Source organism: Pleurodeles waltl, chromosome 3_1, assembly GCF_031143425.1.
Source record: "Pleurodeles waltl isolate 20211129_DDA chromosome 3_1, aPleWal1.hap1.20221129, whole genome shotgun sequence".
Classification (NCBI taxonomy): domain Eukaryota; kingdom Metazoa; phylum Chordata; class Amphibia; order Caudata; family Salamandridae; genus Pleurodeles; species Pleurodeles waltl.
The window spans coordinates 349821713-349841836 of NC_090440.1; the positions used below are offsets into that span (position 1 = coordinate 349821713).

At 44.8% G+C, this 20124-nt stretch overlaps 1 protein-coding gene across 1 annotated transcript in view; it reads right to left on the reverse strand.

Moving 5' to 3' along the window:
* FBN1 (fibrillin 1) overlaps nt 1-20124 on the reverse strand; it is a 780541-nt gene that overhangs the window by 464824 nt on the left and 295593 nt on the right. Inside the window, exon 6 of the mRNA XM_069222499.1 lies at nt 6566-6763. Within this exon, the coding sequence (XP_069078600.1) occupies nt 6566-6763 (198 nt within the window). The remainder of the gene's footprint in view (nt 1-6565; nt 6764-20124) is intronic.

Here is a 20124-nt window from a genome sequence, read left to right on the forward strand (position 1 = left end):
TCCCTGAACACTAAAGCATTACTTCAATCTAATGTTCAAATGTTAAATACGTATTATTTATTCATTTTTTATTCAATTACTTACTATTATACTATTATTTCCTAACCTGTTAGTATCTATCTATCTATCTATCTATCTATCTATCTATCTATCTATCTATCTATCTTGACGTAATGACTCCTGATGTAACTCCTGAGATGAATGGTAGCACACCAAGTGTGTGTATTCATGCTTACGCATGCATTAGTGATGGGGGCCTGTTGGATCTGTGTAATGTTGTGTGCACATGTTTTCCAAGGTCTGAGAAAGTGAGATTTACATACCTTTAATATGTTCCATCTTTACCATTCTGACTAGTTTCACAGTCATATTACAGGACCAATCTGCTTGGAAGGGGCAGAAGGAACAGGAAGTGAAAAGGAATCAAAGTGAGAGATTGCACTTTATTGTTTTTGAAGACATTAATAAAGGCCTTGCAAAATGCCATGTCCTGATGTGACTTTATCCAGTTACTTTGGGAAATTCTGCTGCAAAATAAACAGTTTGTTGCCGAAGCGACCAAAATTCTCTTGGAGGGCCAGTCCCAAAACAACTCATGGGATGGGCAGGCCTCACTTGGCTGACAATGAACTTTCAGAATATTTTATGAGTGCCATTAAAAAACATTTTATACAATCTGGGGCTTTCAGCCCACTTCTTTGGAACATAAGGGAGCAAGATGCATCATGCGGTCATGACATTTTTTTTTGTATACTTCAGTGTGACGCCCTAAGTGCAACAGGCATGCCTAGATGTGGGTCTTATGCTACTTATGCCACTGAAGCCAAGCTACACCCAGCTGCTGAGCTCTAATAAGGGTAAAATCAGTCATGGATTGCTTGTGTTCTGGTTCAGGGAGAACCTGGCTTGAAAGTTTCGCTTGGACTGTTACTATCGAAGCAGGGTTAAGGCTGACTGGGTGAAGACTGACTGGGTCACACTTAGATGGCATGGTATCAAAATAATTATGAACTGGGATATGGCCCGAGTAATTACCTATGGCTGAGATTAATTCAAGCATTCCAACCATCCCTTGTTTGGATATGCTAATTGTTTTACAGCACGGCTGAGGTCAGTTTGCTTTCTTCATCTGGGCAATTTGATAAGGTTATTTATGTCCCACTGTAAGAAGGTTCACCAGCCACCACTCGCCCTGCAATCTCTCATGAGTATCTTTCTTCAACAAAAGTCTTTGTTCAGGAGCTCCCCCAAGGCACCACATCAAGTAGTGGATTATCCGATACTCCAGTGAAACACAGCAGCAAGAGTCATGACAAAGCAACTATGCAACCCAAACTCGAATCTCAGCGCTTATATGGGAATGTAAGGCTTCAATGAGCAACGTGTATGCAATATTTTTCCTTCTACATTATACAAGGACAAGGACTATGACTTGTAGTGCACATGCTCAATTTCATAAAACAATGTAGCATAGATTTTAACTTTATACATGGAAAGTAATTACTTAAAATGTCTGACTTGTAAAAAGTCCAATGCGTTGCCATCCTGCTGGATCCAGTGATGTTGACTACTGAAGTCGAAGGAGATCATTCTTCCTAAGCACATTTGCCATTTCCATTTTTTCCTGACCCAACATTCATTTACATAGCTTAACGCCATACTCCTGCCTCAAAAAAATGTAATCACGTTATTTTGTAGCCACAAACCTTCAGTAGTGAATCACTTAAGAATGCATGTTATCCAAAGATCTTTGGAGAAACTTTGGAGTGTGGCTGGATAGGATCACATAATCTGCATTCATTAACGTAGTGGGCATGAACCTAATTTTTCAAGGCAAGCCTTCCAAGTGGACACACATTTCTGGCACAGCATGTAAGTATATGGAGAACAGCAGAGGGACCAACATACAGCCCATATTTATTCCAATCTGAGGCACAGTCCTCAAAGACACTCCTCTATCTCCTCCTATTAAAACGTTACACCAAGCAGAGAAGTGTAAGGTAACTATTAGCTTCAAAAACATGAAGGAATCTCCAGTGCTACCAGATTTCTCCACAAGGTGGATCTAGCAACTCCTTCAAAAGCTGTTGAAAAGTCTACAATGGCAACATAAACCAGCCGCCTCCTGGGTCTCACATACTTTTCTAACACAGATTACACAAAAGCTATACTATTGAGGGTAGATCCATTTGATTTACAGCATGTATGCTCACGTGGAATAAGTGATGTGTCTGTGAATCAAGTCTGGAGATGCCCAAGGATCCTGATGGCAGATATCTTTGATGCAGAATCGAGAATATTTGTCAGAAATATTAGGGGGCTTTTGTGGGCATTTTGTTTATACACGAGGTGTATTATATCACATCTCAAAACCGCCATGGTTCCCAGTGTTAATCCACAGGGAGTCATAGACATTCATCAAAACCCCTTTAATCCACTAATTGCCAATTTCCACGAGCCTAACAACAATAGAAGAAGAGTGCTAAAAACATTGCCTGGTTCAAAGCTGAATGCATGAACTTAAAATCCAAACTCATAGTAGCTATAAAGATGACAAATATTAACAAAACCTACTCTTTGCACAAGGCCTATAACAATGCCCAATCAAAAGCTAAGTGGGGCTGGGGTGAAAAAAGATAGAGAGCTCTTCTATCCACCTGCCAAAAGAAAGACGTGACCAAATGTTGTTCATTCATCACATGAGGAAGAGCTAAGGCAGCAGCCTGGACTGCTAATCATATGTTGCCCCTGGTGTGGGCTAAGCATTTTCAATCCCTGTATTATGATGGCCTGACAGAAAAGGAGGAGAGGTTCTGAACAATACAGATCAGACAGATTTTGTAGTGACTTTTGATCTAAAGGATGTAGAGCCAGCAATAGGCACTACAGCAAGGGGACCCCCGGATCGGATGGTATCCCCAGGAACATTTATCATTGTGATAAACCAAAGTGGGCTGAGTACATTTTGTTTTTGGGCAATGCTGTAGGCAAAGGAGCACAAATTCCAGAGTCTTGGAAAGGTGCTAAGGTGTTACCCATTTTTAAAAAGGAGGTTGCAGCCTGTCTTCTAGCTACAGATTGATTAATCTGATCGTCTTGATGCAGAATATTTTCTGCAGGGTCATTCTAGATTTTGTAAACTGGCTTCCAGTAACTATACAGAACCATAAATACTGCATTTATTTACTTCACAGCGTCTTTTGCACACAGTGTGCACTGATTGGAGGAATGTTTTTTTTTTTTTCATACGTAGTGACAACCGAGATTATAATCACAGGATGGACGTTGATATGAGCACGTGTAATGTGAGACACCGGGGTGGTGTAGCACATTCTGCACGAAATGATGGTGCTAAAATAGAACACATTTTCTGACAGGCTATTTCTTTGCTTTTGTCTTTGACTGGTGGCGTGTGGCTCTTTGCTCTGTTTATACGTTTATGCAGTCTGTAATTGGTTGGCAAAATATTGTTTTGCTTTTGTGACCGCTATTATTGTTCTTCCACAGAAATGTGCAAAGCCATGAATTACCTGGCAGTTTCCAGTAGGTAATCGACCAGCCTGGGTCGGCAAAGGGTGGACTGGTGCCCCGCCACTGACCACAAGGCTAGTATCCATAATTTACAGCAGACCTGTTGCCTTTTATCCAACACTGACAGCACGGGAATGCCAGAAGATTAAATGACGAGCTGCTGCTGTCAGTCTCTGTGCATCCATGCTTCATTCATCAGGCCAGTGTTTCTGACGATGCAAATTGGTAACTGAGGCCATTACTTCCATTTGCGGGCAGGCGTAGGGACGTGCGCTTGATAAGGTGAATTCCTAGTCTCATTGGCTGAACAACAAACACGTGACTGATGTCATATGCACCTGCGAGGACACCTCGTGCCTTCGCTCAGAGATGAGCGCGTGCTGGGAGATGCCGCATGAGCTGCGGCCCTGGGTGTGTTAGTTTGGCTTCAAGGATATCTCGCAACTGCTTACAATTAGGCATTGACCTTATCAAATGTTAAGGGTGGGCTCAACTCAGTGGAATCTCGCAGGGTTTTTATGCAACTCTGCGGAATTGCATGGAGTCAAATTCTGAGTCCCACAATACCACCTGTCGTGACAGGATATTTTTATCCAGTTTCGTGACGTGACCATTGTTCTTTGCTGCAGCAACAAAATCAGATTTATTTTTTTTTGCTGGCAAAACAGCAATAGCTGTTACGCAAGCAGTGAAGCAAATGGCACATTGTTACAAGAAGTAATTGTAAGTCTATATGTATTTATATGTATATAGCTCTTGCTTTCCCTGATGATAATATGATACTAAATAACATCCTGAACCCGGGGCAATAATCCAGACCCTGTTTTTAATTTGTTTCATCTGTGATGTGCATTTTGCCATGCATAATTTACATCAGTCGTCACTTCAGATAAGTATTTGAATAAAAGACCTAGGGCTTGATTATGACCTTGGAGGATGGGATACTCTGTCAACGTGATGGATTACAAGTTCCATTATAGCCTCTGGAACGTGTAAACCGGGGGCGGGATATCCGTCACGTTTAGTGATTAAGGGGGTCATTCTGACCCTGGCGGTCCATGACCGCCATGGAAGAGGGCGGCGGAAGCACCGCCAACAGGCTGGCGGTGCTTCCTGGGCGATTCTGACCGCGGCGGTAAAGCCGCGGTCAGAAAAGGGGAGCCAGCGGTTTCCCGCCGGTTTCCCGCCGGTTTCCCGCCGGTTTCCCGCTGGCCCAGGGTATCCGCCATGGCGGATGGCGGCGCTGCTTGCAGCACCGCCATGGGGATTCCGACTGCCTTCCCGCCAGCCTGTTTCTGGTGGTGTCCACTGCCAGAACCAGGATGGCGGGAACGGGTGCCGTGGGGCCCCTGGGGGCCCCTGCACCGCCCATGCCACTGGCATGGGCAGTGCAGGGGCCCCCTAACAGGGCCCCACAAAGATTTTCACTGTCTGCTATGCAGACAGTGAAAATCGCGACGGGTGCCACTCAACCCGTCGCACGCCTGCAACTCCGCCGGCTCCATTCCGAGCCGGCTTCATTGTTGAAGGGGCTTTCCCGCTGGGCCGGCCGGCGGTCTTCTGGCGGTCGCCCGCCGGCCCCGCGGGAAAGCCAGAATGGGGGAGCGGTCTTTCGGCGGGAACCGCTTGGCGGGCGGCGACCGCCGACCGCTGCGGTCAGAATGACCGCCTAAGTATCCAATCCAAAGTATCCCATCCGCCAAGGTCATTATCAGATCACTAGTACTTTTAACACATCCTTTAAAGAATGGTTCCCTCCGAAGCAGTTTCACACTCCATAGAGGTAAATCGAGAAAGTGTGATGGGAGGGGGCGGGGTCTACTTTCTGATGTAATCTGTGGCACAGGGATGGCTACTGCTATAAAAGTGGCTGCCGGTGCATGGCATTGCTCACGTCAGGCACGGCTGCGAAGCTGTTTCCACAATTGTCTTTGAATCTGTTTCTACAGCAGAGACAGAAACTGAGCGACTTTTCTGACAGAGTGGAAAAAACGCCTTCCCCCTTCGGTATGTTAGCCACTTGTTAATCCTGTCCAACCGCAAGGTGATGGAGATGTATTTTGTGCCCCACCTTCTTAAAACAAAAAAAAACAAAAACTGTGGAAACTGAACGCCATCACAACAGACTGGGCCTCCAAACTCAGATGTCTCAGGAGAGCAGGCAGCTATCAAACCAGGGATCCGTCCCAAGGGAAACGTTTCTAAGGAAAACTGGGCCAAGAAAACAAAAAATAGAAAATCGCTAAGCAACCTGACACAGACATTCTTACTTCATTTTTGCCTTCCACTCTATTCTTTGTAAAAAAAAAATGGCTCGTAATTATAAACCTAGGAATCTAGGTAGCACAAGAGTTAAGTACATGACTCCACCTTTTAACTTTCTAATGCTTCCTTCCAAAAACCAGACATCCAGACAATAAAAGAATTTATACAGCTGGACATATTGGAACCACAGCCAAAAGCCGTGTAAGGGTTTTCTATCGTGAGGCATGTTCTGAAACGAGTAAGCAACATCTGCGTGGGTTCAGTGATGTGAACCGAGAGCAGATTTTACAGCAGATTTATAGCCAGATGAAATGCAGACCGTGGCATTTTACCAGTCATTCCCCAGTTTCGGGATATACATTGTACAAGCTGGACGTAAACTGTTTCAATTTAAGAATGGAAAAAGAGAGACTATAATAGTCATCAACTACTTTCACAAATTATGTGTCTTTTTAAATTGTTTGACATAAAATCCATTCCCACAGAACCAGCTCTTAAGCAGTACTAGGTGATCCAATGAGGGAGTTGTTGGCAGTCAGAAATTCATTACAGTTTTGGCTGCTCTTGCACGACCCAAGCTACGAATATACTTCCATGAACAGCATGCACTCAATGAATCATGAAGTAATGCCTCTGAGGCAAATTTTCCATTCTCCTTGCTTGCATTGTAGAACGAATTAAGACAGGCTATCTAGACCAAAGTAACTCCTTCAGGGTCAACCCATCATTAGTCTCAACCACCCTTGGTGAAAGGGTAGGCCATGCTTACCTTGACAGGCTCCTGTCCGGATATTTGGAATGAAGCCGCGGCGGCACGGGTGGGGTTGGGCAGGGCACATTTCACATGGGTGGCCCCATGCTCTTCCAACGGTGGCACAACAAAGGGTTTTTGTGCAAACAATTCCAGTGAGTTGACCTTGGCACATTTGATTGCTTACCACGGTAAAGCAGGGTCCAGTCCTGTAGTCTGAATGTAGACAAAAAGAGAAAGGTTTTTGTTAGGTTTAAATAACACAGCAATAGATAACTTTTTACTTCTGTTGAAGCGCTCTTACTTTTCACAAGAAAAATACACGCTGGGCACCTTCTCAGAGGGGCAAGTAGAATCACATTCATATTAGGATACATAAATGGGCTTCAAATGACTCGAAGCTCCCTAAATATGTTAAACTGTGTAGGATGTGGTAATGACAGTAGACATTTGTACCTCCAACAAACTTGCTCCTTCTAAGGATGTATAGGTATGCCACACAACCTGCCAGGGCAAGCCCTGTGATCCACACATGAATAAAAGAAACAGCTGTGTCACCCTGTTGGGTTTGCAACACCACCAGAAAAAAGACAACCATTGACATAGGTTTATCTATATCACACGACCACAAGGCATCAAAAAGGGTGTGGCAGTGACATATTTGATGTCACCCCTGAGGACCCAAAGGCCTTGACTGGATTGTAGTACACGTTCACCCTGCTCTCCAGTTTTGTATGAAGAGCAACCAGTAGGAAGAACTTGTGGCTTTAGGACAGCATTCGGCATACGCAGTGTTAGCACACCTACAAAAGTAGCTCCCATTGCTGTAGTAGCAAAACATCATAGCCATCAATACCCCCACTTTCGATGCCTGTAATGTGGCAGACAACAGTGAAATGGTCCATTGTCCCTCTAGCATATGCAATTCCTGCCATACTATTATGGCTGGAATGAGGTTAACCTTAAATAACAGTTTCCTATTACAACTCTTTTTTGTAATCACACTTATTTACAGTAGCACCACAAAGGCATATTACAGACTTGTGGATCAATGTCATACATCAATGTTTGGTGAACCCACCAAGGTTTCCATACATGCACTGCAATACAATAGATTCAACAGGAGTGATTGGTTCAAAAGGTTAACAATTACAGCATAATTAACAATAAGTCTTGACAGTTGCAGTTTTGAGTATAGACAATCAGAGGTACAGAAGTCATCGCCTGTGTGTTTCCCATTACAACTAAATTTACCGATACAATGTTCATCATAGGTAGAACATAACATCAGACACTGAAGAACAATATGTAACAAGTGACGCATGTGGGCGACCTGTGAGTGATCAACATAACAGCAGTATTCAATGCTCTACCACTATGTAGGTCACATAGGGCCAGATGTAGCATTTTCCGATTCGCAAAATTGGATGCAGTACGGTGTCTCAGACACCGACTGCGAGTCGCTATGGGGTCGCAAAGAACCACCTCATTAATATTAATGAGGTGGGTTGCATTTTTCGACCCCATAGCGAGTCCCTGCACTCACAGGGATGGTGGCCTGCTGATGTCAGCAGACCTCCATGTCTGTGACTGCTTTTTAAATGAAGCAGTTTTTTTTTTATTTTGCAGCCCGTTTTCCTTTAAGGAAAACGAGTTGCAAAATAAAAAAAATAACAAAACCATTTGGTTTCGGTTTTTCAGAGTAGGCAGTGGTCCATTGGACCACTGCCTGCTCTGAAAACCCCTTTTTGGCAACATTCACAAAGGGGAAGGGGTCCCATGGGGGCCCCTTCCCTTTTGCGAATGGGTTACCACCAGTGTGACACTGGTGGTAACTGCGAATTGCTTTGCGACCGCATTCGCGGTCACAAAGCAATTTAGCATAGCGATACGAGTCGCAAATAGGAAGGGGACACCCCTTCCTATTTGCGAGTCGCATTCACAATTTGCGAGTCGGTACCGACTCGCAAATTGTGAATGAGCATCGGATTCGGCATTTTGCATGGCGCAAACTGCGATTTTTGCAGTTTGCACCATGCAAAATGCATGCTACATCTGGCCCTTAGACCCTTCTGGAGGGTCTGGTAGACAATGGCCTCCACCACCCAAGTGTAGACTGACCAATCTATTGAGAGATACCTGCCTGCCTGACAACCACAGCAGCAGCTGTACCCCTCAATTCATTGCAGGTTTTCAGAGCAATGACATGCGAAAAGCACTTGCTCTATAATATTTTTTGTTTAGACAAAACAAACTCCCAAAATGTGTGTCTGTTTTCTCTAAGCAAAAAGCTGTCTACATTTACCCTGCTCATAGGTATTATGTGCAGGGAAAATCAGTGAAGGTCACTTGGCTCTCAAAAGCACAGGATTGCTGTCATTGTGGCCTGATCGCTCTCTGGCATTTGGGACCCCAGGTCTGAGGCTTACACTGGCAGAGCCAATAGAGACACAGTCAGTTTAAACACAATGCTTCACTTACTCAACGTAGAATGGAAACACTGCATGTTTAGTGATGGACCAGCACTGCTGATGTACGGTAGTGAACCTGCACCGCCACACTCTAAAGGAGGGCATACTTGTGAAAAGGAAGAAACACTCACTATATAGAATAGATAATCCCAGTACAATAACAGCATTACTACAAAACTAGGAGCTGCACTGGACATCCCATAGTAAAAAAAAGAAATACCAGTGGTAGAGCAAGCATGAGTAGGAAAAGGTGGAAATAGTAGACAGTAGAACGAAAGTAGGTGACTACACTTCAAATATTACAGTTTACCCTGGGCTCATGTAGGGTATACATTTAGCACGCACTTCGGTAATTTTAGAGACCTTGTGGATAGCTGGGTGCAAACCTTCCTAGAACGTTCTCAACAGATACCAACCTGGACACTTAAATGTCTGCTACCATTAGAGAAACCACACACAATACTCCTCATCTAATGCTACTCTCATTTTCCCATGCGCCTGCCTCTTAAAACATGAGATATATATAGGGTAAAAAGCTAATGCAGACTTATGTAAATTACTCATCCCCCATAAAGTAGCACAGTCAACCTACTACCAAAATCCAGCAAATATGCACAGAAACGTTCATAGGGTGTCATAACCAATGCAAATAAGATGATACCCATTGTTTGAGGCCGATCAGCATTACAAAAGAAAACTATACTGCCTTCTCACAACAGCACCCTCCGATGCTGCAACCTGAGGAACCGCCAGAATACGTTAGACATTTAAACAACTGCACCTGTCGAAGGAAAGATGGCTGCAAATGTTTAAGTTTCTAAAGGTAGAGACAAACCAATTCACCACCAACTATGCACATATGTATTACGAATATTTTCACCCATTCCGAAACATTGAGGTGTCAACTTTGCTTATTATCAAGTTCATAAACATATATTCTCTTGAAGGCAACATTATGGTACTATTTGCTTTTTACAGATAAGGTTCACAGTCAGGTGGTTAGACCTCATACAGTACAATGAGCCACTGCATATGCAAGAGCATAACCTAGATCTCGTGTGTGTGGAAAGGAATTCAGTTTGACCTCCATTCTTCATTTTAGTTTGCACAAAAAGTTAACGCTTGACAAAATTTGAAATATTATGATAAATCCCCATTTGGAATTCTGACTGGATGGATATCATATCTTACTCACTAAAAGTCTAGTTGCTAAATTGCTGACCATCAAACCTGAAGACCTGGGCTGAACTTTAGCAACTAACCAAAAAGCACTTATTCTGGGGAAATGACGAAAGTACAACCATGTCCCCATCTGTAAATGATGCTAATGCATGTGTGTAATGAAAATATGTTAAATCCTACTTTACGCATCAAATCTCCAATCATCTTGTATTCATTCCCATTGAAGTACAACTTTCCATTGCTACCCTGCTAAGCTGGTACTCTATAGATATCGATGCATAGTAAATATTTGCCCAGTAAATTTGGATACCACTTTGTCTAGAGGTTCCAGCCCTTTCTCATCCTTGTGATGTGGGTCGTCTGTTGTGCTTTGAAAATATCGAATCTGTAAGAGGCCCAGTCGCCATGTATGACTTGTATCATGGACTTCATGCTTACCATTAACCCCTTAGCTTCTGGGCCTTTTCCCCCCCAGTGCTGAGCCCTTTTTTGGCTATTTGGGGTAGTTCGCGCTTAGGGCTTCATAACTTTTTGTCCACATAAGCTAACCACGCCAAATTTGCGTCCTTTTTTTCCAACATCCTAGGGATTCTAATGGTACCCAGAGTTTGTGGTTTACCCTGGAGGAGACCAAGAAAATAGCCAAAATACAGTGAAAATTTATTTTTTTCCAAAAAAATGAGAAAAAAGGGCCGCCGAAGAAGGCTTGCGTTTTTTTCCCTGAAAATGCCATCAACAAAGGGTTTCTGGTGCCGAAATCACTATCTTCCCACCTTTCAGGAACGGGCAGACTTGAATCAGAAAACCACATTTTCCAACACAAATTTGGCATTTTACTGGGACATACCCCATTTTTACTATTTTTGGTGCTTTCAACCTCCTTACAGTTAGTGACAGGAATGGGTGTGAAACCAATGCTGGATCCCGGAAAGCTAAACATTTCTGAAAACTAGACAAAATTCTGAATTCAGCAAGGGGTCATTTGTGTAGATCCTACAAGGTTTTCCTACAGAAAATAACAGCTGAAATAAAAAAATATTGAAATTGAGCTGAAAACAACAGCCATTTTTCTTTCTGTTTTACTCTGTAACTTTTTCCTTCGATGTCAGATTTCTGAAAGCAATATACCGTTTTGTCTGCTGGACTCTTCTGGTTGCGGGGATATAAAGGTCTTATAGGTTCATCAAGAACCCTAGGTACCCAGAGCCAATAAATGAGGTGCACCCTGCAGTTGGTTTTCATTCTATACTGGGTATACAGCAATTCATTTGCTGAAATATGAGGAGTGAAAAAGAGGTATCAAGAAAACCTTTGCATTTCCAAAATGGGATCAAGATAAGGTTTTGAGGAGCAGTGGTTATTTGCACATCTTTGAATTCCGAGGTGCCCATACTAGCATGTGAATTGCAGGGCATTTCTCAAATAGACGTCTTTTTTACACACTCTCTTATATTTGGAAGGAAAAAATGTAGAGAAAGATAAGGGGCAATAACACTTGTTTTGCTATTCTATGTTCCCCCAAGTCTCCCGATAAAAATGATACCTCACTTGTGTGGGTAGGCCTAGCGCCCGCGACAGGAAATGCCCCAAAACACAACGTGGACACATCACAGAAAACAGAGCTGTTTTTTGCAAAGTGCCTACCTGTAGATTTTGGCCTCTAGCTCAGCCGGCACCTAGGGAAACCTACCAAACCTGTACATTTTTTAAAACTAGAGACCTAGGGGAATCCAAGATGGGGTGACTCGCGGGGCTCTGACCAGGTTCTGTTACCCAGAATCCTTTGCAAACCTCAAAAAGTGGCTAAAAAAACAAGTTTTCCTCACATTTCGGTGACAGAAAGTTCTGGAATCTGAGAGGAGCCTCAAATTTCCTTCCACCCAGCGTCCCCCCAAGTCTCCCGATAAAAATGATACCTCACTTGTGTGGGTAGGCCTAGCGCCCGCGACAGGAAATGCCCCAAAACACAACGTGGACACATCACAGAAAACAGAGCTGTTTTTTGCAAAGTGCCTACCTGTAGATTTTGGCCTCTAGCTCAGCCGGCACCTAGGGAAACCTACCAAACCTGTACATTTTTTAAAACTAGAGACCTAGGGGAATCCAAGATGGGGTGACTCGCGGGGCTCTGACCAGGTTCTGTTACCCAGAATCCTTTGCAAACCTCAAAAAGTAGCTAAAAAAACAAGTTTTCCTCACATTTCGGTGACAGAAAGTTCTGGAATCTGAGAGGAGCCTCAAATTTCCTTCCACCCAGCGTCCCCCCAAGTCTCCCGATAAAAATGATACCTCACTTGTGTGGGTAGGCCTAGCGCCCGCGACAGGAAATGCCCCAAAACACAACGTGGACACATCACAGAAAACAGAGCTGTTTTTTGCAAAGTGCCTACCTGTAGATTTTGGCCTCTAGCTCAGCCGGCACCTAGGGAAACCTACCAAACCTGTACATTTTTGAAAACTAGAGACCTAGGGGAATCCAAGATGGGGTGACTCGCGGGGCTCTGACCAGGTTGTGTTACCCAGAATCCTTTGCAAACCTCAAAAAGTGGCTAAAAAAACAAGTTTTCCTCACATTTCGGTGACAGAAAGTTCTGGAATCGGAGAGGAGCCTCAAATTTCCTTCCACCCAGCGTCCCCCCAAGTCTCCCGATAAAAATGATACCTCACTTGTGTGGGTAGGCCTAGCGCCCGCGACAGGAAATGCCCCAAAACACAACGTGGACACATCACAGAAAACAGAGCTGTTTTTTGCAAAGTGCCTACCTGTAGATTTTGGCCTCTAGCTCAGCCGGCACCTAGGGAAACCTACCAAACCTGTACATTTTTTAAAACTAGAGACCTAGGGGAATCCAAGATGGGGTGACTCGCGGGGCTCTGACCAGGTTCTGTTACCCAGAATCCTTTGCAAACCTCAAAAAGTAGCTAAAAAAACAAGTTTTCCTCACATTTCGGTGACAGAAAGTTCTGGAATCTGAGAGGAGCCTCAAATTTCCTTCCACCCAGCGTCCCCCCAAGTCTCCCGATAAAAATGATACCTCACTTGTGTGGGTAGGCCTAGCGCCCGCGACAGGAAATGCCCCAAAACACAACGTGGACACATCACAGAAAACAGAGCTGTTTTTTGCAAAGTGCCTACCTGTAGATTTTGGCCTCTAGCTCAGGCGGCACCTAGGGAAACCTACCAAACCTGTACATTTTTGAAAACTAGAGACCTAGGGGAATCCAAGATGGGGTGACTCGCGGGGCTCTGACCAGGTTCTGTTACCCAGAATCCTTTGCAAACCTCAAAAAGTGGCTAAAAAAACAAGTTTTCCTCACATTTCGGTGACAGAAAGTTCTGGAATCGGAGAGGAGCCTCAAATTTCCTTTCACCCAGCGTCCCCCCAAGTCTCCCGATAAAAATGATACCTCACTTGTGTGGGTAGGCCTAGCGCCCGTGACAGGAAATGCCCCAAAACACAACGTGGACACATCACAGAAAACAGAGCTGTTTTTTGCAAAGTGCCTACCTGTAGATTTTGGCCTCTAGCTCAGCCGGCACCTAGGGAAACCTACCAAACCTGTACATTTTTGAAAACTAGAGACCTAGGGGAATCCAAGATGGGGTGACTCGCGGGGCTCTGACCAGGTTCTGTTACCCAGAATCCTTTGCAAACCTCAAAAAGTGGCTAAAAAAACAAGTTTTCCTCACATTTCGGTGACAGAAAGTCCTGGAATCTGAGAGGAGCCTCAAATTTTCTTCCACCCAGCGTCCCCCCAAGTCTCCCGATAAAAATGATACCTAACTTGTGTGGGTAGGCCTAGCGCCCGCGACAGGAAATGCCCCAAAACACAACGTGGACACATCACAGAAAACAGAGCTGTTATTTGCAAAGTGCCTACCTGTAGATTTTGGCCTCTAGCTCAGCCGGCACCTAGGGAAACCTACCAAACCTGTGAATTTCTGAAAACTAGAGACCTAGGGGAATCCAAGGAGGGGTGACTTGCGGGGCTCGGACCAGGTTCTGTTACCCAGAATCCTTTGCAAACCTCAAAAAGTGGCTAAAAAAACAAGTTTTCCTCACATTTCGGTGACAGAAAGTTCTGGAATCTGAGAGGAGCCACAAATTTCCTTCCACCCAGCGTTCCCCCAAGCCTCCCGATAAAAATGATACCTCACTTGTGTGGTTAGGCCTGGTGCCTGCGACAGGAATAGATCACACAACGGTCAATGTTGGTCCTTACGTGAGGCAGCTGTTGACCCTGGGGTGATCCATTCCTGACACAGACACTAGGTGTAGGCACTCAAGTGGGGTAGTGTTTTTATCAGGACAGGTGAGGAGTCACTGGGTGGTAGGAATATTGTGGATCCCAGCATATTCCTGTAGTTTGTGTGACAGAAATGCGAGAAAAATTGAGTTTTTTTTCAACATTTCAGCTTTGCAGGATATTCTGGGTAAGAAAACTTTGAGGAAGCCACACAAGTCACATCTCTGTGGACTCCCCCGAATGTCTAGTTTCCAGAAATGTTTGGGTTTAGTGTGTTTCTCTATATGGCCGCCGAATCCAGGACCAAAAACACAGGTGCCTGCCTTACAAAACCAGTTTGTTTTGCCATGGATAATTTTGATGTCTCCACAATATGATTTGGGTGGTGGAATTTGGGGCTGAACTAAATTGGGGAGCTCCCAAGAGAGCACTCTCTCTCTGCTTGCCGCCACATTCACCTGCTCTCTGGGTTGGCCTAACCCACTATTACCCAGTTGCACAAACAGCTTGCGAAGGGACAGCAGGACTGTCCTCATCACCTCCCTCATAATGTACTGGAAGAGGAGTTATCGAATGGGACTCCTCTGACTGAAAAATCACTCCCAGAGTCTGCGCCATTGTCCTATCCCTCAGATGCTGTCTCAGTATCTGATGTCTCAGTCTCTGATCCTATGTCAGAGCGGTCCTCTATAACCCGAGTGCAGGCAGCAGTCATCCATCAAGATGCCATCTCTGCTATTGGCTAAACTGTTGCTCTAAAACACTAGCCTACGTAGACAGTCACAAAATCGATGGTGTGTGAGATACGTGCAACAGTAGAGGCCACCTTACCTGCGCTTCTTCCCTCAATCAGCACGTACTTTCAAGACACTCAAAAAACACCTTGTCACATACCATTCGTCACAGTCTTTAGCACCTCCTGCGCCCAGTCCAACAATCATTATTGGTGCTCCCACTCCCTCCTCCTCGGATTCCCTCATTACCACCCAGCAAAAGTGCCCTTCATCTCTCCATAGACTTTGCTAATGTACTCAGCTATTTACATAAAATACAGATTTGCTCTTTGCAGTAGGCATATAAACCTTCTGCGCTTCTTTATGGCACTAAAACTGCCACTAGACAAGTCGGACCCTTTTCCCCCCAGGGAAACCACACACATATTGACAAAAGTGATATATATATGACAGCCAATCACCTGAAACTCAACTCAAGCAAAACCGAAATAATCCTCTTTGGCCCACACAAAAACACCTGGGACCCCTCATGGTGGCCCACCACGCTAGGCCCTGCACCCACCCCCGCCAACCACGCACGCAACCTCAGCATCATCCTAGACTCCTCCCTCTCGATGACCCAACAAATCAACGCTCTCACCTCCTCATGCTTCAACACACTCCGTATACTGAAAAACATTCAAATGGATCCCCACAGAGACCAGAAAAACTGTCACTCACGCACACATCAGCAGCAGGCTTGATTACGGAAACGCCCTCTACGCCGGCACCACTCTAAAACTCAAGCGCAAACTACACGCATCTAGAACTCAGCAGCACGACTCATCCTCGACCTCCGCCGACACGAACACATCTCTCCACACCTCAAATCCCTCCACTGGCTCCCCATTGACAAAAGGATCACCTTCAAGATCCTCATCCTCGCACACAAATCACTCCACAACACAGGCCCTGCCTACCTCAACGAGAGTCACCTTCCACACCCCCACACGAAACGTCCGCTCAGCTGACCTCTCTCTCGCCTCTGTCCCCCGCATCAAACACACCACCACCGGGGGCAGATCCTTCTCCTACCTTGCCCCCAAAACCTGGAACGCCCTCACAACCCACCTTCGCAAGACCCAAAACCTACTTCTTTTCAGGAAGGGCCTCAAAACCTGGCTTTTCGAACAGTGAACCTCCCAGCCCCTTTCCCTCCCCCCGCCCCCCCCCAAGCGCCTTGAGACCCTCACAGGTGAGTAGCACACTTTATAAATCTCTTTGGTATATATAGATCTACCGCTATATATATATATATATCTATGTACATGGATATATCTATAGATATATCCATGTACATAGATATATCTATCTACATAGATATATAAATATAGATCTATATATAGATCTTTTTTTTTTTAGTTGTTGTATGGTTTCCTTGGGGGCCAAAATGGCCCCCAGGGAAACCCTACAACATCTAAAAAAAAAGAAAATTGCCCCCACAGGGGGTCACCCTGCCCACGGACGACCCCCTGTAATTTTATTTATTTTTTATTTTTATTTTTTTGAAAAAAAAACAATCCCCTGGGGGGGGGGGGCGCGATCGTGTCCGCCCCCCCCCCCCCTCCCAGGGGACACCTACCTTTTTTTTTTATTAATTATGCCCCCGGGGGGGCGGCCCGTTTTCCGAGGGGGCCGCCCCCCCAAAGTGAAATCCCTGGGGTCTAGTGGTGTTTCCTGGCCCCCGATCGCAGCTGTGCTGCGATCGGGGGCCAGGAAACACTTTGAGAAGGCCTCGTAAGAAAGGGGAGACTCTCCCCTTTCTTACGAGGCCTTCTCAAACTGTGGGCCAGGAAACACTTTCAGGAAGGCCTCGTAAGAAAGGGGAGACACTCCCCTTTCTTACGAGGCCTTCCCGAATGTGGGAAAGGCCGTTTTCCCCATCAAAGCAGGAAGCGGCCGCAAGGCTGCTTCCTGCTTTGATGGGGAAAACACCTTTGCAACGTCAGCGCGCCGCGAGGCGCGCTGACTTCACAAAGGGGCGGGTGGGGGGGGCGGGGGGAGACACGGAAGCTTCCGTGTCTCCCGGGGGGGGGTTTAAAAAAAAAAAAATCCTCGGGTGCGACGCACCCGAGGATTTATTGATACCCTTCCTGGTGTCGGCCACTGGTCGTGACCCGCACCAGGGAGGGTGTGTGGGCGTCGGCCAGTGGCCGACACCCGCAACGAAGAGGTTAAAGCTTCTAGGCTCCTATTTCAACAAGATCGATGCCCTGGATGTTTTCTGAGGGTTTAGTTTAATAATGTAACCTCGTGAATCTTGAGCTAATAGTTATTAGAACATTTGAATGTTGGCATGTCCATTGAAGACAATGGACTGCTGCGGGCTTTTACAGGCCAGTAAAAGCCCGCAGCGCCAACATTCCAATGTTCGCTTTGTTCACAGCAACAGCTGTGAACAAAGCCTCATGGAGCCTGAGGGGATTTAAATCCCCTCGGGCTCCGTGAACATTTTTTTTTTTTAATAGAACATTCTGCCTTGTGTGGCAGAATGTTCTAATAGCCTTAGAACCCGCCGTAGCGGGCTCTACCGGCTATTAGAGCCTTCGGCTCGGGCATTTAACGCGGGGAGCGGGCCTTTAATAGCCGGTAGAGCCCGCTACGGCGGGTTCTAAGGCTATAGTGTAACCTCCTTTAACCCAGGGTTGGCCAGGTAAATTGCTAGTAATGTACTTTCAAGTCAGATAAAGAGTACGTGGACAAGGTGGTGCCACTTCAATGTAGAGTTGCCAAAGCAGGGGGTTTTAAATATTATATAAAGATTCATATTGTAGCTGGGGATCACACAGATGACTGGAAACAGTTAACCAGGCACAGTACAACTCCGAAGTATGTTCAGGATTCTTCTTCTTAAGATGCTTGAGGCTCTTGGGGAGAAAGGGCATGGCCAACATCAGCAGTCCCTTATGCCAAAATCTAACAAAGACTGATTTCATAGACTCTGGAATCTCATTGCTACTCTGGATGCAACTTTCAAAGGCTTTGAAATGGTCCGGGGGGTGGGGTCAGCATAGGGAATTAACACATATTGGTCTCAATAAAGTGATTAATGCCCAAGCACATATGGTGAACCCTCAACACCACCCACTGCACATTTCCTGTGGACCTTGCCAGGTTAACAGCCTCCTGCATTAACAAAGGTCAGCACAGACCAATTCCCGACTCACTACTTTGCTACTAGTTTATCCAGTTGACAGTGGGTAAACCAAATCTGTGCTCATTAATAAAACGTAACAGATTGGTCATATTGGAATTTGTAATACTGGACCTTACCAGCTGTTTCCTATGATAGGAGCATTATTTGTGACCTATATACATGAATGTTTTCTTAATAATAATACTTAAATAAACTGAGTTCAGAACTGAATGCTAAGTAGTTCTGTTCATGTTGTCATCAAAATCTTAGTCACATTAGTATATCCCTTATAAAGAAGTGCCATTTATGAAGACAATGGAATTTTTGCAAGCAATAGCTTACTTTCCTTAAATAAAATCTGATGTCATCTGTGTGGCCAAGCAATTGCGTTTGACTAAACCCTTATCTTCAGCCTATGACCTGCACATTCTTTGTTAGAAACGCATGTTCACTTCTTCTCCTTTGCTCAAATACCTGTTGAGATCTGAAGGCTCCAGTTCAAATCACAGATCAAACTAGAAGCTGATCTTGACAGATTTTTTAAAGACCCTATCTGTAATAAGGGCAGCAATGTTGATTTAACTATGATATTCAGAGCTGGCCTGTTTTGAAGACTTTCTGGAAATCACTTGGATTAAACGCTGGGCTATCCCGTTCTCATTTCTGAACACCTCTCATGATTAAATGCATCTCTGAGTCTGAAAAAGTAAAAAAGCGAACTTGGAACTCTCACAGCTTAAATCTTCTAAAGTAATCCTATACAATAAGTTTTTTTTTTTACAAAGATGACCTTTCTTTAGGGATTGCGGGCCAGATGAACAAAGGTATTTAGCAGTTGCAAAGGGTCCGATTCGTAGAACTGGGCCATTTGCAAACACTAAAAAGCCTTCCTTTTATGTACTGACCCTATTTTCCAAGTTGGTAACCTATTACCAAATTGCAAAATAGGGTTTGTGATTCGGTATTAGGACATGGTGTGTTAAGAATATCCCTTCCTAATAGCTACTCGCACTGACATTTACAAATGTTTTTTAACAGAAATGTAGTTGCAAATAATTTGTATCTTACCACCTTCAAGTTGGTGGTAACCTAATCGCAAATGGGTAGAAGTCCCCAGGGACCCCTTCTCCTTTATGAAAGTGGATGCAACATTTTTTTAAGAGCAGGCAGTGGCCCCAGGGACCACTGCCTACTCTTAAAAAATGAAAAGAAAACTTTTCATTTTTGTCTTTGAAATGCATCCCGTTTTCTTTACAGAAAACGGGATGCATTTTAAAAAATGAATTGTTTTATTGAAAAAGCAATCACAGGCATGGTGGTCTGCTGACCCCAGGAGGCCACCATCCCTGTGACCTTTGACCATTCCCATTGGGTCACAAATTGCGACCTGCCTCATGAATATTGATGAGGCTGGTCCATTTGCGACCCACTAGGTACACTCTGTAGTACATCGCTCTTTGCGATTTCCTGATAGCTAATTGCTAAAAGTCACTATTAGGAAAATGCAAACTCACAATTTCATATATCTGGCCCTGAGAAACGACTAGCTCCCTGCAACTGAAATCCGAGTTTGGTGCCAAGATAGCTTGTTTCTCCTACTGAACAACATTGTGTCTAACAAGCAATAAGCCCAGAGACTTTCACCCGAGTTAGTAGAATCAACACCCCACGAGTGAAGGAACGCCCCATGAGTGCTTTTTGGAACACAAATGGTACTTATCCAAAGCTTCTCACGCCATAATGGCTGTACGGGTTCCTGATAGACAT